General features: G+C 40.1%; 1 protein-coding gene across 1 annotated transcript; it reads right to left on the bottom strand.

The window, feature by feature from the left end:
* Positions 1-276: 276 nt before the first annotated feature.
* On the bottom strand, positions 277-20,529 carry LOC125902651 (major facilitator superfamily domain-containing protein 12-like). The gene is made up of 12 exons (XM_049599174.1): positions 20,341-20,529; positions 19,644-20,091; positions 18,567-18,686; positions 13,374-13,584; positions 13,154-13,283; positions 11,210-11,452; positions 10,861-10,953; positions 10,613-10,705; positions 7,021-7,191; positions 6,776-6,870; positions 4,601-4,731; positions 277-4,436 (listed from the first exon to the last, which is right to left on the bottom strand). The coding sequence occupies exons 2-12, from the start codon at positions 19,789-19,791 to the stop codon at positions 4,393-4,395; spliced, it is 1,479 nt and encodes a 492-aa protein (XP_049455131.1). The 5' UTR covers positions 19,792-20,091; positions 20,341-20,529; the 3' UTR covers positions 277-4,392.
* Positions 20,530-24,324: the final 3,795 nt, after the last annotated feature.

Genomic DNA, 24,324 nt, shown 5'->3' with positions numbered 1-24,324 from the left:
GTACATTAAAGGCAAAAAAAAAATCTTTAAAAACAGACGATCTCACCACACAGTCCATTAATTGGCCAGTTGAGAACGAGTTTGTCCATTTGTCATGGAATAGTACAACACTTTAAGGACCTCTTGTCCATGTTTGCACAAAATGTTTTTAACTTTTTTCTAAATTTGTGTTAATTTTTCTTCTCACAATGTGACCATGCTGTTACAGGCTTCACTATACTCTGTAAAACTGAGTAAATGAGTAACCATTAAGAACTCAAATCAAACACAGACACATTTCGAGTTGCACCTTATGAAACTTGTTTTAATGAGTGTCTCTTTATAAAACAACCCCGAACACATGTAGAATCACAGAAGTCTCCAGGCAACAAAGACATAAAAAGGAAGTAAAAACATAAATATAAACAATCAGGATGAGAGATTATCACGCAAGTCACAGAGAGCTTTGGCACAGGGCTGGCTGGACATGACAAACACTCTACTCAACTGGAACTGAACACACATTTTCCCACAGCTCCCAGTCAAACACCAGTGCCTGTTTCAATCATTTATCAGTATACTTCCCTTATACTGGTATTCTTACATTATATGAATACACATAGCATTGATCCCTTTAAGTTATTTTATATCAAATATATTTCTACTATTCAAGTTTCTTTTGATTACATAAAATTATTTATTTTAATGTTCCATTTGGTCCGTGATAGAGTTGCCCCAGTAATGGGTGCTAAAACCTGGAACTGAGTTAGCATTTTGGCACTGATGGTTCCCTCGTCTCATAGTTAATGGGCTTTTTGAATGAATTTGTGGTTGGATGATTGATATAAGGTGTGTAGTTCACACAAGCCCATAAGACTTTGATGTCTTGCTCTACAACATAAAATAGGTCCGTAAATGTCCCACTCGTAAAGTTTTGAAAAAGACGGTTGCTAACAAGTGGCAAAATAAGATGACAGAAGTCATCATGCCTACACAGCTTTACAGCTTCATCGTGGTAGGGATGTTAAATCGTGACAGTGGGGTAGTTTATTTATAGCTTAATGTTTGCTTTTTACTTCTGGTGATTGCATTTAACTTTTAATAATCATGAAAGTGGTGTTCATTTGTGAAGATTATCTTGCTGAACAAAACGTTTATCAGAAACATTTGTTTGCCAGAGTTTATTTTCTGCAATAATCCAAACTCCAATGGAAAAATCCTTAGACTTTGACAAGGGAACCAGTGCGATGCTAACTTCCAAGTTGGCCTACTGAAAAACATCATCTCTGGAGCACTTTATTGTTAAAAGAGAAAACACTGTACAAAGAAAAATAATTCAAATAGAAATATGATCATATCATAATGAGTTGTTCCATATGGCTCACATACAAGTTATGTGTATGATGTCAAATGAGACAACAGGCAGTACAGTAATGCCTTCCTATCTGCTGAACTTAGGAAAAGGTTAACTTATTCTCAGGTAGGAATGGGACGATATCATTGAGTGTATAAAATAATGGACATAGCCACCGCAATGTCACATCCCCCATAGGTTTGTGGACCAGACTTTGGCATTTTGACTTGGAACCAGAAGTGACCATATTTGACCAAGAGGGTGGCCCTTACCCTAATGCTAGCTGCTAGCATGATTTGCACAAAGCATTTACAGCTATGGTTAAGTGTTAAGTGCTAATTTTTGCTAGTGAAAGACAGGCTCAAAAGCATTGAAACAAAACGTACTTATCAGAAAGACTGAATATCTGACTTATTGGAGGGTTTTTTTTGGTGTTTTTTTAGCAAGGCTTTTTTAGACAATCGAAACATTACACTCAACATTCATGGACTGAAAACCCAATGAAATGGCGACGGCAACGCCTACGCCAATTACTCTGTGGATCTAGGGTTACGCCATGATTATGTTATCTCACCAATGTCGTCGCTGTGGCAGCGATTTGTCAACAGACAGCAACTGTAACAAAGTGGCCACGCCCTTAATTATGTATAGCTTTAATGCGTACTAACATTTAAACTGGTGAGTTATAAAAATTCACACACTGTACAGCTATGAATGTTGAAAATAGCTATAGAGACCAAAACTGTTTTTGGACCAGCCTGTAACGAGTTCATTTCTGCTGTAAAATTGGGCATTTTAGCATGAGTGTCTGTGAGGATTGACTTGCTCTTGGAGCCAGTCTCAAGTGGACATTAAAGGAACTGCAGTTTTTGGTCAGCCCGCAAGGTTGCTGCTTGGAGGATATACGAATTTACTGCGGATCGCATTAAAATCACAGTAAGTTGATCACGGTGAATTTCCATTATCGGGGAAAATAATGAACAGCAGCAGCCAGAGAGACTGCTGGGCAACCAACAATAAAAGAGACTCTGCAGAAACAAGCTGCGTACGCACCAACATTAAAAACAAAACAAAACAAAACAAAACAAAAAACACAGATGATCCTTATCGAGCACATTTCATATTAAAATATATAATGCTGTTTCAAATAATTGAGAAGCTTGGCTTTTCAAGATAGTTTGTTTTTCAGTTAAAAGGATGTTCACTAAAAGAAGAAGTTAGTCCTATCTGAAGTAATAAAAATGTATGTTTCTTAACAAAATGTAAGGTAAAGTGATTCCAGTATGTTTTAGTGCCATTTTAGAGTTTTAAGCATACTTTGATGATTTTCTGTAAAATATTGGCCAGCACAAACTTGACATGAAATATTCATATCGTCCCATACCTGTTCTGAGGTTGCGTTTGCTGCTGCAGTAACATTCAAATGACATTGTTGAACTTTTTGTTAAAGGCCTTAATTCTCGTCTTCATGACCATCTGGATTTCTGACTCAGTTTTCATCTTTCCAGTGACAGTCTGTGTAAATGTAGTGGCTTTATACTGTGTCCTACTTGTGGAGGAAATATAGTGTAATGATCTCTTAATTAACCACCCCATTTAGAATCTCAGGAATGATTCTGGAATGTAGTTATGTGTCACATCAGCAGCAAGTACTGACTGGATTTAAAATGCTCCCTGCTTCTTCTTTGGTGTTTCTGAGCTTAATCCCTTGAATACATCTCACACTATAGCTGGTTTTAATCACCATCCTGTAGACTCTGATGTCCGCTTGGGCAGCCACAGGATAGCAGTTCCCTTTTGAAGTGATCCACTTAAGATGAGCTAAAGCCTGCAGTCAGGTGAGGTATCTGCCAGGAACAGGTCAGTCTGTTCCCAGTGTTTCCTCGTATTTCTCCGCAGACATGCTGTGGACACTCTTGTTTTCCCATCATTTTCCAAAGTTGTGTATAATTGTTTACAAGCTGTAGCTGATGTTGTACCATGGAAAATCATGAAGCAAAATCAGCCCGTAAAGCATCCAAAGCATGTTCCTGCTCACAGTTCTGTGGTCACAATACTGCAGTGTGTAAAGAATCTATACAATCAATGACCTATTATTCTTCATTCCACTCCAGCTACATCTGCGGGCCTGTATAGATGTTAGCTATCATGTAGCTGTTTTGTGTGTTGGTTGGGTTCTGTGATAGGATTCTACAACTGAATATGTGACAAAGAATGTGTAAAATACTGAAAATATTAAGATTGGAATGAATGTGTATCAAAATATAGTAATGCATGGGCCAACATTATGGATGAGAGCTGAAGACATGCTTCATTCATGCTCCATGCTCAGTCATCAGCTGCTGGCCTACCTGCTGATTAGTAACAGCCAATCATATTTATACAGCATGGTTATACTAATCTGGCCCTTCTTACTATCACTGCCGATAAATTCATACCAGCGCTGTTGACTTAACGCAGTACTGTGTTCAGAATCAGACAGAACACTAAGTGAATTTTAGAGGCAACGCAATTGCATATTCAAAAAATGGTTAGATGCAATTTATAAGGAATTAGTCCAGGGTGGCACAAATTGACTCAACGATGCATCTCCACGAAAAAACGTGAAAATCCATCAATTAAGGTGGAGTCAGGACAGCTACTGCCTGTTGAATTATTCATGTCACTACAATAAAATTAACCTATAATAACCTGATTTTTGTAATTACCGTGCTGCAATATAAAAATTCTTGGAAAACGGTTGGAAAACAAGATCTAGTTTTGAAAATGGCCAGAATTGTCAGTAAGGCATAAAATAAAAAATCTCCCTATCAGTTCCTCTGGTTTCCCTGCTCACTCCTGTAACTTGATCAGAAGTGCTAAATGTGCCACATAAAGTGCACCAGTCGAGCAGCCAGTCAGGGATTCCCCCCCTGCTGCTCTTCCCTGAAAAACTAGAGATGAATCTTAAAAAGAAACAAAAGTGAAAGCACTTTCTGTCCAGCTGAGACTGGCCCAGGATTTGTGTTTCCTTCATGTACCCTGCGGTGTCAGTTGGTGGGAAGGTGGGGGAGGGATTGTTAGTTGACTCTGGCTGCATCATCAGAGATGACTGTCAGACCACCTAGACACACACACACACACACACACACACACACACACACACACAGAGGAAGGTAGTAGTTGAGCTGTGAACCAGAACTAAAAAGTAAAGGAGGAGCTTGAATAAGTTAGGCTAAAAGCTATGCAGATATATACAGTACTACACATATACTTGTATATACTCACGTGGTCTGATCTGTATTGGCCAGATGAGGATGGAGCAGAGCGTTAAAGCTGCGACAACAGCCACGCCTCCTGTTACTATGACCATGACGTAGTGATAGAACCACACACAGGCAGGACAGCACACCACAGTACTGAGAGAGACAACAAACTCATGTCACAGTCTGAGACAGAACCAGCAGATCACTGAAACTACTCCTTTAAACTCTCACTCCTCTTTTTCTCTCTTTTCTTCTTCTTACATTTCTGTGTTGAATCATATCCCATCTTAACATGCATATACTTTGGCTTTTTATATTAATCATTCATTTGTAAAATTGTCCTTTTTTCATTATAGTATGAATTGTTGTATAGTAATTTTTGTAGCATTAGTCTTGTAGCTTAAATGCTGTTCAACATGTGTCTGGCAATATTGTATTTCAAGGAACAGTTCATCCCCAAATCAAAACTACATTTTTTCCCTCTTACTTGTTGTGCTGTTTATCAGTCTAGATAGTTTTGGTGTGAGCTGCAGAGTGTTGGAGATATTGGCCGCAGAGATGTCTGCTTTCTCTCCCATAAAATGGAACTAGATGGCACTCAGCTTGTGGTGCTCAGAATGCCAAACAACAACATCTCTTTCCAGAGATCACAACCCAGTTACTCAAGATAATCCAAAGACCTTGTTGTGAGCAGGTTCATGCAGGAACTATTTTCTTTCTATCAAACTACACCTGCCAAATCACCATGCTGAAGGAAGCGTGCATCAACTGGTAGGTCACCTAGCACCACTTGAGCTAGCTAACATAATGGAGTAGGGCATTGTTATTGTTTAAATGTCACTCTCATGCATGCTTCCCTCTGTGTAGTGATTCGGGTGTAGTTTGGTAGAAAGAAAATAGTTCCTACATGAAACTGCTCACAACAAAGTCAGTGGAATGTCTTGAGCAACCAGGTCATGATTTCTGGTGCTTCCGAGTGCCATCTAGTTCCATTAAATTGAAGAGAAGACAGATATCTCTGCAGTCAATATCTCTAACACTCGGCAACTCACACCTAAACTGTCTGGAATGATGAACAGTAAAACAGGTAAGAGGAAAAATATACATTTTTGATTTTAGGGTGAACTGTCCCTTGAAAGGAGTATTCCACTGATTTAGTATTGCACTTCCAAAAAAGTTGAGGGACTTGTTAGGGACAGATTAAAAAGGCATTGTAACAAAAAAAATAATCAAAGGGTGGCAGGGTGGTTAGCTTTGCTGCCTCACAGCAAGAGGGTTCCTGGTTTGGACCCAAGGTGGGGAGTTTGAACCCCAGGGTGGAGGTGCCCTTTTGTGCAGAGTGTGCATGTTCTCCCCATGTCAGTGTGGGTTTTCTCCAGGTACTCCTGCTTCCTCCCACAGTCCAAAGACATACAGATTAATTGGTGACCCTAAATTGTCCGTAGGTGTGAATGTGAGCGTGAATGTTTATCTGTCTCTATGTGTCATCCCTGCGATAGTCTGGCAAGTGGCGACCTGTCCAGGGTGTACCCTGCCTCTTGCCCAATGTCAGCTGGGATAGGCTACTTTTGTCCAACACTTTGGTTTACGACCAAATACCTGCAAAACTAATAACATTTCCATCAGCCTCAGTTGTACTTTGAGCTTACTGATAGTCAACAAATGTAGCACGCTAACAGATAAAACCAGACCCCCAGGAACACTGCTCAGCTTTGCAGCCATTTTTTCCCAGTGGCCACTCACAGTATTGCAGTGAAAAAAATCCCCTGCAGCTCAAAAAAGCATTTTCCCCATAGGCCACCATTATAAAAGAGACGTCCGTAAAACTGTTGAAAGGACACCCCGAACTGTAAAAAGGTCAATTATGACATGAATTTTTTTTATCCAAGGAGGTTTTATGTTTGTTAAACTTTTCTGGAAAGCCAAGAAGAACTACTTAAAAATCTGTGACATCAACATCATTGCGGTCTTGTTACAGGCTGTGCAAAACTAATCAGGAGTAGTAAACTAGTATAAATCTTGATATATAAAATCAGTGATATGTGATATAATAGTGATATGACAATAGAGAAAATTTCAGTTTGAATTATGTAGTAGTGGGTCATCACTTAACGCAAGAGGAGGTCCTGTAGTGTACATACATAATGTGTGTGTAACAGTAAACAATGAGTGAATTTGGGTGTGTGTTTGTACTAACTGGCAGGGATGCAGACTCTGAATGATCATCACAGCCACTCCATTAGCCACTTTATCAGTGAAACTCATGGCTCCGTACACAAATGCTCCACTTTGCTGCAGAGATGGAGATACAGTTAGTGGATGGCATAATACTTAACACATCTCTCTGTCTGTCTGTCTGTCAGTCACTCACTCATTCACTCATTCACTCACTCATCCACTCACTCACTCACTCACTCACTCACTCACTCACTCAATTCTTACTGTCTGATTGCCGATGAGCTCAGCAGTCATGGAGAGCGATATGACCAGGATGGTGGCGGACCCCGCCCCCAGCAGCACAGCAGGCCCATACACCCACTGGCCCATCTTGTCATCCAATAGCACCCAGTAGGAGAAGGCCATGATCAGCAAGAGGCCTATGAAGTAGGTGAGCTGGACCAATCAGAAGAGAGACACACAGTGTTTGACAGGTGAGTCAGCATAAACTTCTGGCTTGAACACTTCCTCTCCTATCAGCATAGATACAGAATCAGATCTCCTATTCAACTCACTAAAGTACTAAGATTCACTGACACTTTACAGAAGAATGTGATGAGGAAGTACTGAAACACCAGAGAACCAGTCAGGCAACTTTTTGGCTCAGCTTTTGTATTCGGAGCTCTCAACTCAATTCATATATCCATGATCATGTATTAGGCTATCGTTAGTGTTTGTGTTGTAGAGGACTGCATTATACTGAAAAGGGTTTCTAATATTTTGTACACTGATGAATGTAAATGGAAAGGATTACACTATTAACAGTTTCCCCTGCCTTACCTTTTTCTAACTTTTTGCTCCTTTTTAACTTCCTTTATCAAAACCCCTGAAGACCTGATGTGAAATTTTAACTTTTTCTATGTAAGATTACATTTTCACGATTAAATAAGGAGCAATGACAAAAACCTACTTAGGTATTATTGATGTGAACACTCAAAAACTGAGTGACTGTGAGGACTCAGGACTGTATTGGTGTGATTTGATTTAATTAACGGGAGCGAACATAATGTGCCTGTCTGTTCTATTCTGACATTCTAGTTTCAAAAATTAGACTTTCATCTTCTTATTAGAGTCAGTCACTTAGCTACACTTCAGCCCTATTTTTTAGCCTATGTTTGTTTAAATATTTGCAGATCATCACCATAAAAAGCCATGCTGCATTAGCTGCAAGCATTTCCTGTTTGCATTGTAACCATGGATACAGATAACAATCACTGGACTTCAGGGCTGAAGAAAAAAAATCTTTTAAAGGACAGGTTCTTGTTTACATAAATCAAGGGAGAAATGGGAGTCCGACTTGGGTGTGACAACAGGTACAGAGCTCTGGGCTGAATTGTGTCAAAAAAGTTTAACTGCCACTCTTAATTCCAGATACAGGCTGACTTATTATAACTTTCTTCATCAGACCTATCTTACGCCACAGAAATTACATAAATATAAACCTGAGATATCCAACCTGTGTTTTAGATGTAGTATAGAAGAGGGTTCACTTGTACTTGCACTTGGTTATGCACAAAACTTAACACATTCTGGCATGATTTCTCTGACATCATTAGAAAACTCCTAGGACTGCATCTCCCATTAGATCCTCAAACCTGCTTAGTGGGAGATACTACAAATATTGATGCACGATTAAGAAAAGCTCAGAAGAGGTTCCTCTCACTGGCCTTGTGCGTTGCCAGGAAGTGCATCGCCATCACGTGGAAGTCTGACTCCCAACTTTCTATAGGAAGATGGGTTTCAGAAATGAATAGCTGTGCTCCACTTGAAAAAATTACATATACACTCAGGAATGACTATAATACTTTTACAGAGATGTGGCAGCCCTATTTAGCATATATGGACACATTGCATGACAGTTTTTGCAAGCTCTTTGTTGTCAGTGCTTACTGTTGTCTTCCTTGCCTCTCGACCGTTTTTTGTTTTTTTTTGTAAATCATTATTATATTATTTTCATTATTTATTAAGTTTATTTATCTATTTATTTATTTTTTCTCCTCCTCTCTCTCTCTTTCAGTTTGTGGGTGGGTTGGGGAAGGGGTTTGGAGTTGTGTGATTGTGTTTTCATGTATATCTGATTGAATTGAAAGCTGAAAATAAAATATTCTAAAAAAAAAAAAAAAAAGGACAGGTTCTTAGATTTTTTTCCTATGATTTCTAAGCGGATTTATGGACATTTTTTCTCAATGGACATCACAGATCCTGAGGTCACTGGAAAGGTTTAATTCCAGGAGCGTGTGTGAGACATCTACGTGATATCTGTATAAGACTGAAAAAAAGGTTGTGATTTTTTTTTTTTTTTTTTTACATCAGTTGGGATCAAAGGTTTAAAGTTTTAATATGTAACATTTCCACATTAAAATGTCTAAAACCAGACCTATCTTATATATTTTGATGAGTTGTGTACTTACATTATCCCAAATGTTTCCCACAATGTTCAAACCCAGAGAAATCTGTAATTTCATTCAAGGTACAGTGTTTTTCATTTGGTTGCCTGTCACTAGCGTCATATCCCCTTACCCCTCTAGTTGCTCTAACTTCTGGGGAAACACAGGAAAGACCAGATGGATAAGAGAGTAAAGAAGGACGTCACTGAGCCAATCTATTTTTTGCGTTCAAGCTAATGAGTTTGGGTTGTTTTGACCACAGATACCATGCTAGGCTATCACATGATTGAATTTTCCTCAGTGTTAGCTGCAGTGGCTGTATAGATGATCAGCTCATCCAATGCTATTGGTAAGTCTGTGGAATATCTTTTGTAACCAGATGATTTCTATAGAGACATTGCTGTTGAGTTTTTCAAATGTATTTTTTTGGTGCTTTGAGCACCACAAGCTAAGTGCCATCTAGTTACATTATACTGGAGAGAAGGCAGACATCTCTATCGTTGATATCTCCAACACTCAGTGACTTGGCAGCAAAAAATATGTATTTCTGGGGCCATATTCACAAACATTCTGTGAATATTCTTGGGGAGCTCCTAACTTAGCCCAAAAGTTTTTAGTAAGGAGTCCTAGCTTTGGAGTGATTTAGGTAAGTTGTCAGAGCAGCTTTGAACAAGGACGGGACAGAAACTTTTACCTCAGTGAGGAGGTGTGGTTGACCCCATTGCTAGGTATGATGCATTCTTTTAACAGATGTGATTGGTTGTCAGAGACACGCCCATTGTGATCCTGCAAGGTGTGGACACCCAGTGGAAGTGAAATGCACTACTGACTGTTAAAGTGCTCTCTTTGTTAGTGTGATCACTCTGTTGAAGGAAGGCTGTAACAGACCCAAGTCATCACTGCTGCACTCTTGCATTTTTCCAGTTATTCAAAAATCTTAGTGTTGTAATCATTTTATTTCTGGCGTTACAGTGTTAGGTGAGACGTGTGTATCTCTAATAACATCAACCAGCATTTCATTACCTCACTGTCATCCAGCGTTTGGAGGATATTTCTCCGACCTCTTTGTGTTTCCACCATTTTCTCCTCTGCTTAAGAGCCTCTTAAAAGTCCTCCTCCATGCTCCTAACAGTTTTTCACCTTTGGAGCTCTTTTAAGGTCTAAGATGCTCTGTGAATAACTTTTATCTATACAAGGACCTAATCTTAACTTTAAGGGGAAATTCTAAGAAAACGTCACAATTCTAAGAATTTTTTTAGAGTTTCATTACTCAGAGCAACTCTTACTTGCTCGTACTAGGACGCTTTGTGAATATGGCCCCTGATCTGAGGTGAACTATTGCTTTAATGGTGAAAGTAGCCTGATAATCAGACTACATTTTCATTTTGTTTCCATAGGAAAAGAATTATGTGTCTAAAGTGTGTACTTACACATTTTCCAATAAGCTTACTGACAGGCTTCATGATGAAGGAGGACAGGAAGCCACTCACGTACATCACTAATGGGATGGTTGCAATGAACTTCTATTGGAGAGAGAAAGAGAAATGGAATGAACAAACACTGAGGAATGAGTAGTCCTTTTAGCTGTGATACAGAATAACACTAATGGTGTGGTCACTATGAATTGATAATGCATATACACTTATGAAAAAGATTAATTCTGGTGATCTTGTGTTACCTTGGGCAGCCCCAGAGTGTTGATGAGATACATTGAGATGTATGTCTGAGACAGATTGACCATTAACCTGGTTGACATGTAGAGTAAGGCCACCTACAGAGATACACAGTAACACACAGCTCTGTCAGTCAGGTTTGCTGCAGGCAGTGAAAAACATTTGACACCAGACAACATGTGGCAACTGTCAAGATGTTGAAAGCGGAAAAGCTGATTGCAAAAAAAAAAAAAAAGCTTTTTCTGTGCCGATCTGTCAGTTCAGTAGGTTCAAGTGAAGTTCAGGTCAGACTTCAGTGTGTTTGTTCCGATACTAAGAGAGTCACATCTGCTTTTACCTGTACAATCTTCCTACCTGGTAAAAAGAGGGCTGCTGCAGCCAACATTTCCACTGCAGAGGAGACGCGGAGGTTTTATGGCGATGAAGCAGAGGCCTCCGCTCCCCCTCCTCCTCCTCCTCTTCCTCCTCCATCCTCTCCCTACTCCTCCCCTCCTCTTCTCCAGCCTCTCCTCCTGCTCCAACCCTCCTCTCTTTGATTCCCAGGTGGAAGAGGAGGGAGAAGAGAGCACCAATGCCCAGCACAATCAGCGCCAGATTCTGTAATCAAACACAGCAAAGCACAAGTTAAGGTTTATTAGAAAGTGTTTTCAAACTATGTCAGACTTGCCTGGGTCATGCAGAGCCCATAAGTGTAAATATAGCACCTCAGTTTTAGCATGACTTTGGTCTTGGGACACTTTCTTGTCACGTCAGATTTTTTTAGTTCATCAGTTTTTTTATCTTTGGCTTTTTCATCATTGAAATTTGCTGTAATGGTTTTTAATCGTTTAATCTTGTTTTATCCTTTATATTTGGGATTTTATTTACTTTATAGCCTTTCTTTTTTACCCAAAAAGCAGTTCATGACTTTGTTTTTGACAGGTGCTATATAAATACAGGTATATTGATAATAATTATAATAATTATTATTATTATTATTAATGCTCTCACCCTACTGAAAATCACATTCAATTTCATGTTCTATTTTGCATCTTTAAGAAAACTGTCCTTTACCGACACTTCTAACACAATCAACAGCAGAATAAAATCATCACTAAGGCGCTAGCTAAACAATATAAACTCCACAGCAGCTGCAGCCACAAACACATATTACAGCAAAGGAGAGACTGCACAGTTTTTATACACCACATAGCAGGCAGGCACACATAAAGTTGCTCGGCAGCACAGTGGCTGTTGACAATTTTATCTAGAGAATGAGTTCAGAGTTTGTTGTCGACTGTCTGAATGTCACTCTGTGAGCCTTGTGCACAGCAAAGTCCTCCTCAATCTGCTCTACATTGAACCTCTCTGCTTGTTCATTCTTAAAGCATAACGTTAATATAACCAGCCTACTCAGCATCTCTGTCCTGCTATAACCAGTCTACTCAGCCTGTCTAGCAGATGCACATGAGCACTGTAGCATGTCAACCTGACCCAGCATGTGCCTGCATCATGCAACATCGTAGGTGCGTTTGACTTGGGACAGTGAGTGTGCTCACAGGGTGGAGCATTGTATGATTGTTTAAGTTGAATACAACCTTTTTTCTTTGTAAATATATCAGCGTATAGTAATGGCAACCATAACCCACAAGGACATGATCCTTAATTTGATGGCATTTGTTGTACATTTGAACTGTTCACTAACTGCTAGCCACAGCTCAGGTGTGACCGCCATTCTGTATCCTGCCCACATCCTGACACTCGGCTGGTGAGTGTAAGCATTTACAACATGCATCTCTACCTGAGTGTCAGCTGAGTGCAGACTGTCACCTCAGTCAAGTTCTGCCTTCCTGCAGCTACACACACACCTGCAGCTGCAGATTTATTTCCTGTCTCTAGTTTCATTGTGCTGATAAATTACTTAATGGAGCAACAGTGTGTGCATCTTTCTTTATTGCTTTCCTTGTTCCTCCTTTACTTCATTCACAACAGTTTTCATGACTGATTCCTGTGACTTTGCAACTTGAAACCGTTGCAACTTGAAAAGTAGCAAAGTACAATACTTGTGATAAAAAGTACTTAAGTACAAGTAAAATTACCAATTATAAAAAAAAATACTCAAAAAGTCCAAGTAAATCTATATTTGTTACAGTAACAAGAGTAAACATAAGTCATTATTTTCACCCCTGATTAGGGCCCTCAGTGTTCTGTTCAAAGGGCACTGGTATGCTAAATAGTACTGTTCACTGTCAATGTCATGTGGTGATTTTCAGTGGCTCTGCCCACTCTTAAACACAGTTGATTAGAAGCCCTCCTCACCCTGAAGACAGGGATATCGACTGGTCCAAGTGCATCACTGAGCAGATCTTCGTCCCCTCCGGCCTGCGCGTGGAACAGCAGGTAAGCCACTGCATACACTGTGATGTTGGCTACCACTGTGAACGCGTACCTGCACACACACAAACAGGGGAGGCTGTGTATTCAAGATCTGTAGATTATCTTGCTGTCTGTACTGTCTGTATGTGTGAATAAAACCTACCGGTATGCAGTGAGTTCTACTTTAGCGTGCTCACAGGAGACCAGCTCTGGAATGAGAGACAGGTGGGAGATCTGGGTGGCGGCCCAGCCGAACTGAAAGATGATGATGAACGGGATGAAGTAGATCAAACTGGCCCATTGGGGGGTGAATGAGCTACAGCCCAGACACTGGTTGAAGATGAAAGCAAAGGACAGCACCACGCTCAGTGTACCTGGATAACACACACACACAGAGGGCACAAACAATGACTTTCAGTATACTGTTAGTAAAAATACACCTATCATTCTGCATCAGTCTTATTCACACACATGAAAGTGATGAATTGAAGCCTGTGAGAAAAATTCACAACTTTTACCCCAAAACAAATTTGGAACACACCAATGCTGGCAGGACACCTTCACCACTTGAGCATTTTGTCTTTATTTGACAGCACAGCGAAGGTTCCCCTGCTTGGAGCCAATAGCAGCCCCAAAACACCACTGGGATAACTTTGGCACCTAAATGTGTTAACCTCATTGAAGACCACCTTTCAAAAATGTGTTTTTCCTTATTGTTCCTTCACTTGGATTTTTAAGCTTCACTGTGCAGAATGATGTATGTGCAGAGTTTGTTCTCTCATTCATCTGCTAAGGAGGAAAACATTTCTCTATGCTCACCATGGATTGTATAAAATAATGGACGTGGCCACTGTGACATCACCCATTGGTTTGTTGATTCCAATTTTGAAGCCTTGATGTTGGCATTCTGGCTGTTAACATGTTGGATTTTTGGAACAAGAAGTGACCATATTTTGACAAGAGGGTAAAGTTAACTCTAGTAGCTAGCGTTAGAGTTAACTAGCACAAAACATTTACAGCTATGATTAAAGGAACAGTGTGTAGAATTTAGTGGCATCTAACAGTGAGGACTGCAGTGTGCAACCAGCTAAAACTTCTCTCATGTGCCAAGCACGAATTCCCTGTTCGAAATCCCACTGTGTTCATTGTTCAGGAGGTTTTTCTCACAGGCTGAATCATCCACTGAGGTCTCTTCTTCCCCATACCAAACAGTCCTGGCAATTTAAACCAGTAAAAGCACTGAATAAAGCAGTTTTATATTCAAAAAAATCTGAGTTCTTCCAACACTGCTCATCGTGGAGAGGGTACTAACTAACTATGGTGGCCGACAGGAAAATGTGAATGGCCCTGTCAACAGCAAGTGTTTTGTTTGTCTATTCTGGGCTACTGTCGATCAACATGATGGACTCCAGGGACGAGGACCCGCTCCCAATGTACATATAAATGCCCCATTCTAGCGTAATGAAAATCCAATGATTCATATTTTCAGGAGGTTATACACAAAAGAAAACACACTTACAATGTTATATTCCATTTCTGCTAATATTCATTCATTCATTCATCTTCTAACCGCTTCATCCTCTTGTGGGTCGCAGAGGGGGCTGGAGCCTATCCCAGCTGACATCGGGCGAGAGGCAGGGTACACCCTGGACAGGTCGCCAGACTATCACAGGGCTGACACATAGAGCCAAACAACCATTCACGCTCACATTCACACCTATGGACAATTTAGAATTATCAATTAACCTAGTCTCCAATCTGCATGTCTTTGGACTGTGGGAGGAAGCCGGAGTGCCCAGAGAGAACCCACGCTGACACGGGGACAACATGCAAACTCCGCACAGAAGGGCTCCCACGCCCGGGATCAAACCGGCAACCCTCTTGCTGTGAGGCGAGAGTGCTAACCACCACACCACCGTGCCGCCCCTTCTGCTAATATATCGTCCTAAATCCTAAAGCCTGGTTAGACTATGCTCATGATGTGAGCTCAACATTCTGTTTCGCTCTCCGTATCAGTCATGACTTTCCAGAAATTAAAATCCAGTTGGGGCCAATCAGGGATCTGCACCGTAGTTGATAACGTAAGCAGCCAATCAGGGACTGCATTGCAAAACAGTAATGGCAGCTCCCAAAGCAAAAAGCACTAACTCTAAAGTTAGTAGAGAAAACACATCAATAAGTGAAGTTATTGCAGAAATAGAGTCATTAACAACATTTACACATGAACAAGAGTATGCACTTGCAGTTTCTCAGATGAAAACAACATGTTTTCTCCATTCTTCTGGCTGGATTTGGCAAAAGCTTGATTTATCAGCTGGCTCCTTAGGTGATGATGATGTTTACCAGTGTTTTGTTTCACTGATTGGCTCAAGGAGTTTGTCTGTAAAGGCGAGTACCCACACCCATTGACAGTGGAGCAGCACCAAGTCCAGACTGATACAGAGAGTAAAACAGAATGTTGAGCTCACGCCATTAGGATGGTTTTACCAGGCTATAAATCCTACACGCTGGACCTTTGTCTGAGATTATGCTAATTGTAATGCTAATTTTCACTAGCAAAAAACAGGCTTAAAACCATTAAAGAAAAATGTACTTACCAAAAAAACCTCAATATCCAGCTCCTCCTAAGAGGGCCTTTAAGTACAACCATACACTGAACAAGACTTTTTAACTGTTACAGTTAACTTTCATAAACTGAAAACACACTGAAAAAGCAGCAGCTAGTGAATCTGCAGTTACGCCATGGATACGTTACCTAACCAATGTTAACACCATGGTAGCGACTTGTTGACAAACAGTACCTACCTGTCACTCAAAACAGCTACGCCCTTAATTATAATTAACTTTAGGCCTTAAAGACATGCAAATGGTGAGTTATGAAATCCACCCTCCGTACAGTTGTCATTACCAGGGAAATAGAGTTCAGCAGAAATTAGTCCTAAAATCTGGAAATGAGTTAGCATTTTATCACTCACATTTCCCTTGTCTCAAAGTCAATGGGTTTTTTTCTGATTGGGATTTTGGTTTGACGCCTCTTATAAGGTCTGTGGTTCACACAAGCTTAAGAGACTTTCCTTTGTGACCATAGTGTAGTTCACTTACAGCCTAAAATTTGCTTTTTAATTCTGGCAATTGCAATTAGGCTTCAATAATCATGAAAGTGGTGTTCATTTTTGAAGATTATCTTGCTGAACAAGTGAACAATACATATCAGTACCTTAAACATTTGTTTGCCACAAAGCTTATTCTTTGCAATAATCCAAAATCCAGTGGAAAAATCATATAGGCTTTTTGACGAGGGAGCCAGGGCAAAGCTAACTTCCATGTCAGCTTACAGAAAAATGTCATCCCTAAAGCACTCTATTAACTATAGAGACAAAAAACGTTTTTTGTACCAGGTGATAAACATGTTTATTTCTGCTGTAAAGTTAGGCATTTTAACATGGGCGTCTTTGGGATTAACTCCTTCTTGGAACTAGCCTCAAGTGGCCATTATAGGAACTGCAGTTTTTGGCACTTGCTGTGTTGGCTTCATTTTCTAGCCCCAGCAGTTGCTGCTTGGTGCTCATCATATATCTCATACATCACAAGTTTGAAGCCAAGCATGGTCCAGTATAAAACTTAGATAAGTGTGATGTGGAAACTGGAAACCTCAAGGTCACATATACTGAGAACTGAATCATTACATTAAAAAACGAGACATCTTGTTTTTCATAGAGCAGGACACACCTTTATAGCCTGGCTTTTATCTAGTGTGTTTTGATTTGTTCTTTGCTTTCACTGTTTCCTCTTCCTTCTGACTTTTATTGTCAGTATTATTGCATTATATTCCATTGTATTCCTTGTAATGCTATAAATATTAAGTTTGATTGAGTCGGAACATGTGCTTTTTAGAATATTTAACCAGGTAATTTAAGTAGAAAAAGCATTTTAGACAGAACTTCTTCAAAGTAGAGCATGTCTTACAACAGTGGTTCCTAACTGGCCCAGCCACAGGGACCAAATTCCCCTAAATCATCAGTTCAAGGTCCACATAGTTTAATATATTCAGCATCATACTTGGGTTTGGCTATGTCGTCAAGCTAGTTTGCAGTCTTTGCCAAGTAGCTGTTGGTTAGTCACTCACTTTACAACAGGAAATTGCAATTGTGCTGCAAATTCACTTTACAAACTTGACACATTCGAGACCCACTTTTGGACTGCGACCCACCACTTGGGAACTACTGTCTTATAACATGTCTTGAGGGGATCTTTATTGGTTTTATGGTTTAGGTAGAATAAAAATGTAATTTTTTTTGATGGTCTATCCATTGGATATATTTAGATCTACTTTCACGCATCTCTATTTACATTCAACAATGTTTGGCTGTTATATTACTCTTGCTAAGAAGTGCTGTCTGACCGCTGTGAGGCAAAAGCTCTTGCCTAACCTAATATGACTTCGTAGACGATTTATGATGAGGCTTTCCTCGTGTACGTCATGTGTGTGTCGTGGATACTTGCAGTTGTCAAGTCATTCCTCTGTGATGGAAGAATAACCTCAGTATCAGTCTGTATCCTCCTCTGACCACTGTCATTAAAGAGTCTCGTAAAACACTCTGTCACTAAAATGGATCAATAAAACATATGCTAGGGGTGCAGTATGAGAGCATAGTCCGAACACCAGTTTCATTAAAAGTTACATGTTTATGGCATCATGTACATAACAGCTGACTGTCAGAAACAAGGAGCCGCTTCAGGATGAGACAACATGGCTGCTTTCTTCCCAGTTAACCTTTTACCACCCAGGATACTAACACTATGTAGAGCAGGTAGTGACTCATAAGTTACATAAATGTTAAGCATGTAGTATGTATCAATTTCATTATGTATCAATTTATCAATTATTTAGACTCTGCATTTTGCCCAATGTGGTCATTTTCAAAAACAAAACACACTGACATAAATATGACAGTTGTCTCCCTTTCTTGAACCTGAAAATTAATTTTAATTTGGCAGTTTTGTAGTCAAGACCACCTAAACAGAGACCAAGTTTATATGTGGGATTTTTACAAACATTAATGAGCTCAAAACAACGTAACCATCTTTATTCAACACTCCTTTTTACACAGGCAATTTTGTGATATTCCCGTAGGGGTAGTTTTGACCAGTCTTAAAATAAAATCCCAAGTCATGACGTAGACAAAACTGAGTAAAAATGAGGTCGAGTCCAAGACGAGGCTGAGACCTCCAAAAAGTGGTCTTCAGACCAAGACCGATCTTGGGTACTATAACACTGCAGTGTAACTTGTAAAAGATAGCTGAATGTGGATTACAAATTCTGTCTGTCTGTTCTGTCTGTATCTTTCAGACTTACCCACTAAATGCCATGTCTTCCTTTTGCCATAGTTGCCACAGCCGGGGGTTCGGTCAGACTCATAGCCAATGAGAGGCGTACAGATGCCATCAGCTATCTGCCCAACCAGCAGCAACACACCTGCACCACAAGGAGACAGTCACCATTGAGTAATTTACAATAATAATTAATATGTGACAACAGAGCAAGAAGATAGATGCATGACGAGGGTAGACACTCACTGTACGAATTCAGTATATACTAAATTATATTTTTCATTAGTTTTTATTTTGTTGTTTTCAATGGAGTTTAGAGGTGGGGAAGGTGGGGTTGCACATTTTAGTTTTTATTTGTAAAAATGTTAAGTTTTGTTTTTGTTTTCATTACTTTCAGTATTAGTTTTACGTTTTTGTATAATATGGGCGGGGGGGGGAGGGTGCACCTGTGCCTCCTCATGCCTGTTGTGTTGATACATTTCACCAAACAGAAAACTTTTGACTAAAGACATTTTCTACTAATTTTCGCTATATTGTATTTCGTTTCATGATAATACACTGTTGTTTAGTTGGTTTTCATTTATTTCGTGACTCTATTTTCCATTTTTATTTCAGTTAACTAAAAATTTTTTGTTCTGCAACTAGTTTTAGTTTTTAATTTGGTTCAAGTTAATTTTAATAACTTTCATGCAGTCTCCGTAAAAAAAAACCCAACAAAAAAACATTTATAAGCCTTACAAAGATTTATGACAGGGTCATTGTGTGTGTGCCTGTACTGTGCAGATGTTTTCACAAATATACAACATGTGTATACTTGTATAAACAGACAGATACACAAACTGACTGATAGACAGACAGACAGAAAGACAGAGAACAATCTCTCTCACTCACACACACACACACACACACACACACACACACACACACACACACACTTTTTTGACACTTGATACCTACGATTTCGTATAAATACTTTATTAGTTTCTTCTTAAACAAACTTGAATTACTTATACATTGCAGTGCTCTGGCAACACTTGTTAAATGTGCAAATAAAGCATGTTGAATTTAATTGAAATGAACTGAAATAGACAGACAGACTAACCTGCATATGTGTTTTTGAATCCCAGTACTGAGTGGTAGAACACCAGTAGGTATGTGAACCACATAGAGGCACACAGGTCGTTGAGAAAGTGTCCCACCGCATAGCAGAGCCTCCTGAGGGCTGGCAGAGACCTCTCTGTGTCCGACATTGTGGCTCGCGAGACAGAAAACAGTTTAAAGGAAAGTGTCGGCACCACACGCCTCAATCAACTCTCGACAGGGGTAAGATATAGTTGAATACACTACCGGTGTAACTAGACGATCTTTTTCCACTCTGAGAGTAGCTGAACACAGCTGAATGACGACAGACCAGTTTTCGGTTCCCTTTTTAACATGTCGCTGTCTTTTTATAAACTTATCATGAAGCGTTTCCACTCAGTAAGTTAAATGTTGCCCGCGTAGGAGGTAGGACAAAAAGAAATTCCCTCTTCATCTCGGTGTCAGATTCCCTGTAATCAGGTGACAGTGGAGAGATGTGTCAAAGCCAGGAGGAGCATCTGGGGATAAATGAAAACCGAAACAGAACCACAGCACAGGACAAAAAACGGGTTTCATCGCCGCATTTCTCCACTTCATCACATCACATTTGGGCACCTAATTAGCTACTCTGAAACGTAAGCGAGGTGTTGTATCTCAGCTTTCTGTCAAGTCTAATTTAATTACTTTGCTGAGTCAAAATCCCATTAAAAAAAATTTACCCCATAATAAAACAGAAACCCCTCGAGTGCATGTTCTTCTTCGCACATTTCTCCCTCCAGCAGCAGCGTGTAGAGTTTTAGATCCACCTCGGTACGGAAAACACCGAACCGCTGCCTCATTAACCTTTAGCTTGCTAGCAACAAGCGTACGACACATCTGGTGAGGAAAGCACATAACAGATGTAAACAGCTAAGCAGACCGGCGATGATGAGGTAAGCAAAAAAGCCAGAGGGATTGACCAATAAAGATCCTTCTTGCTCCTCTCAGCCAATTGCGAAAGCCTGGTGGGATCAACTTTGTCATGTGACGGCAGACTGACAGCCAAAGGTTGTGTATGTAACAGAGTGATATCCCAATTCACTTCCGCCGTTACGTAGTGGACATAGGATGTTACATATTACAAGTTTATATGCATATATTACTGTAAATTTGGCCACAGCTTTTTCATTAAATAATTTTCGAAATTGTGATTTCATATAGGCCTACAACAAAGCAGAGTTTAGTCATCCCAAAAAAGCACAGCACTTGCTATGTCCCCTATGTTACACAATGGTTTTGCCATTGTATAAATGTCAAAGCACAAGTTCACACCCATTTCCAGTTCCCATTAAGCAGTTTGACATCCAGTGCCTTGCTAAGGGGCACAAGTGTAAAGTTATTAGAAGGCTACCCTACAGGGCAACAGCTGGAGATAGTGCTGAGATGCATGTAGACAGGGCATTCAATATGTATTTTTCAGCACTGGAAATAAGTACAATGCTAAAAATAACCAGAAAAAAATGTAGGTAAGAAGATCAAATAACTGTACCTCAACACAGCCTTGCAGGTTTACTGGATTATTTAAATGACTGTGACAAAAGAGTCATGACAAGAAACAAGCCCCAGAAGTACACAGATATCTGGAATGACCTTGCAATTGTGTACTTCCACCAGTCAGTCAAGTTGCAGTTTACATCCATGTCTGTCCAGACTCATATGTAGCCATGACAGTAAATTATGCTTCATATATAGACATTGCTGCAAGAAGCTATAGATTCTAAAACATGGATGCTTCGCACACATCTTCCGCAACACAGACTGCACAGTTTCAAGGTGGACACCCAAGATTAGTGTCACCAATTCAGTATCTGACCAAATGTCTCCCCTTCTGTTCCTGAGATATGACGTTAATAATAATGGCCAGACAAAATGGTAATGTCACAGTGAAGTTGACCATTGACCTTTTGGATATAAAATGTCATCAGATCAAAAAAGTGACTTCATCTCTGCATTCATGTCGATGTTTGTGCCAGATGTAATGAAATTCCCTTCAGGTATTCCTGAGATATCTTATTCACAGGAATAGGGAGGACCTGAGGTCACAGTAACCTTGACATTTGACCACCAAATGCTAATCATCTTTGAGTCCAAGGGGTTGTTTGTGCCAAATTTAAGGGATTTCCCCTCAAGGCGTTCTTAAGATATTGCGCTCACAAGAATAGGACGGATGTGATCACAGTGACCTTGACCTCTGACCTTTGACCACCAAATTCTAATCAGTTCATCCTTGAGTTCAAGGCGATGGTTCCACCAAATTTAAGGAAGAATTCCTCAAGGCATTCGTGAGATACCTCGTTGACAAGGGAGGACTGGACACACAACCTGAAAACATACAGTAATGCCTCTGGCCACGACTGTTGAATGGGCATACAAAGGTTGAGGCATAAAAATCAAACTCATCTGGGAAGGTTGAGTCTGGATTATATTGTAGATATTTAGATATTTGCTACATTTGACACCATCTTTGTTGAGAAGGGCAACACCTCACTTTTTTTTTTGTTCATTGTTCATTACTTTTCTCTTCATAGATGCTTCCCTGAACTCTCAGCCACTTTCTAACTTCTCTTCATTATTATGCCAGTGATATTTGGTTACAGCACATCCAATTCAATTGGGCATCAAATTTAGGACGTCCCAAATTTAATAAGAGGAAGTCTGAGACTGTCCATTAAATCTCTTTTCTATCCTGTGCTTGGGTATCTATATTAAATAAGAAATGCCACAATTTTTCCTGCAAATACATCAAAATTAGGTTTGTCTCCTACTGACCTGGCTGTTATTCACACTCATTAGTAACTCCTCTCACATGGTTTGCAACTCTTTTTTTCCTCTATATCAAAGCTCACATCTATCATTAACATCCAGTAGCTGCAAAATGTGGCTGCCAGAAACAAAGATCACAGAAAGAAACACTCAACTTTTTCTTGACCCTCCTTGCACTGATTGCCTCTTTATATTTATATTACACTGGTAATTTGGCAGTACATTAACACCTTTAATGTCTAAGTGGTCCAGAGTATAAAATAAGATTATCAGCACTGGATTTAGGGACACCTTCAAATATTTAAAAGCTCAAAATGTGAAGATAAGGCCAGGAGCACCTGCATCTTCCACATCTCCTGATATTTTATCACACTTAACAAAACTTATTTACATTTATAAATCCTATAAAAGAAATATAAAGATAAATAATGTTTTTGTAATTGCACTCCATAAAGGACATTTTTACAAACAGCCCTCTTATTTGCAGCTTGTGTCGTTTTCAGCCCCACTAGCTGCAGGGCTCTAGATGGCAGTGTCAGTCAGTTGGTCCAGAATGAAACATCTGGACAACCACTGGATGAATGGATTCAATTTTTTTAATTCCCTTTTCTGTCAGTTCAAGACATTAATGCCTTCTCGTAAGTTGATGCTTCATTATATATTTGATGAAGCACTCACTCTTAGCCATTTTGAAAAAGGGCTGATGTGTAATATTACTTAAAGGGACACCTCAGATTTTCAGTCAGTGTATTACCTGCAGTGGATGGCGGTCGGCACACCCCCAGTTTGGAGAAGCAGGCAGCTAGGCAATGTACTGCTGTCGATGGGGGCTGCAGCAAAACCACCATAAAAAAAATCAGCATCAATTGAACTGTACGCCATATTTAGAATACTTACAGTGCTTCACTCGCTCGCCTGGTGCAGCACCCGCTGCCCCTTCATGTCAAAAGGGGTCAGTTGAGGTGGTTCAGGCATCTGACCAGGATGCTTCCTGGACACCCCCCTTTAGAGGTGTTCTGGGCATGTCCAACTGGTAGGAGATCCCGAGGTAGACCTAAAACACGCTGGAGGGATTACATATCTCATCTGGCCTGGGAACGCCTCAGGGTCCCCCAGGAGGAGCTGGAAAGCATTGCTGGATAGAAGGACGTCTAGGGTGCTTTGATTGGCCTGCTGGCTCCACAACCCCGCCTCGAAGTGAATAAGACTGGACGTATGGATCAGCACTGCGCATTGTCATCAGGCAGCCCTTTCTGATGGGGAACTGAAGCAGTTTTCCATGTTGCCCTGAAAGGCAGACACCACTGACAAAAACAGCAATTTTACTTTGCAGAACGCAGGAGCTGATGGTTTGCTGCAGCCTTGATTGTTTGGTTTGTTTGTGATATTGTGTGACTTTGGTGATTTACAGACATAGATAGGATTCACCAGAGTCACACAATAACATGAACTAACTGATCAGGGCAGCAGTAAACCAGCAGCTCCTGTTTTCTGTGAGGTTAAAATTACTGTTTTTGTCAAAGCAGTCTGGTGGCTTTGAAGAGAGCGAAAGAACTGCTCCATTTCCCCATGTTGGAAGGGGTTGTCTGGTGATAATATAAAGCAGTGAAAATACTCTAAATGTAGTGTACACTTAAACTAATATTTTTTAAGGAGGCTAAAATGTGTTTTACTGCTGCCCTGTCCACAGCAGCACATAGCTTAGCTTGCTTGGTGGTATTATTGCCTGCTTTTCCAAACTGGGGGCATGCCAACTGACATCTACTGTACATAATATGGTGAATATGGCTAGGTACCTTATACAGCCCTACTTTGAACTATCCGAACTATCCATTTAAGCTCAACACACTTCAGCATACAAACACCGACCAAGGTACTGACACTTTCCCAACAGATCTGTA

This window comes from Epinephelus fuscoguttatus, linkage group LG15 (genome assembly GCF_011397635.1).
Source record: "Epinephelus fuscoguttatus linkage group LG15, E.fuscoguttatus.final_Chr_v1".
Classification (NCBI taxonomy): domain Eukaryota; kingdom Metazoa; phylum Chordata; class Actinopteri; order Perciformes; family Serranidae; genus Epinephelus; species Epinephelus fuscoguttatus.
Note: the sequence above shows the minus strand (reverse complement) of the source record. Positions and strands in the feature narration are given on the sequence as shown.

Coding starts and splice junctions, on each gene's coding strand:
- LOC125902651 (XM_049599174.1), bottom strand. CDS start 19,791: ATGTCGGACACAGAGAGGTCTCTGCCAGCCCTCAGGAGGCTCTGCTAT. Junction 4,732..6,775: donor CAGAGTCTGCATCCCTGCCA/GTTAGTACAAAC, acceptor TGTCTCTCTCAG/TACTGTGGTGTGCTGTCCTG. Junction 4,437..4,600: donor GCCAATACAGATCAGACCAC/GTGAGTATATAC, acceptor GTGTGTGTCTAG/GTGGTCTGACAGTCATCTCT.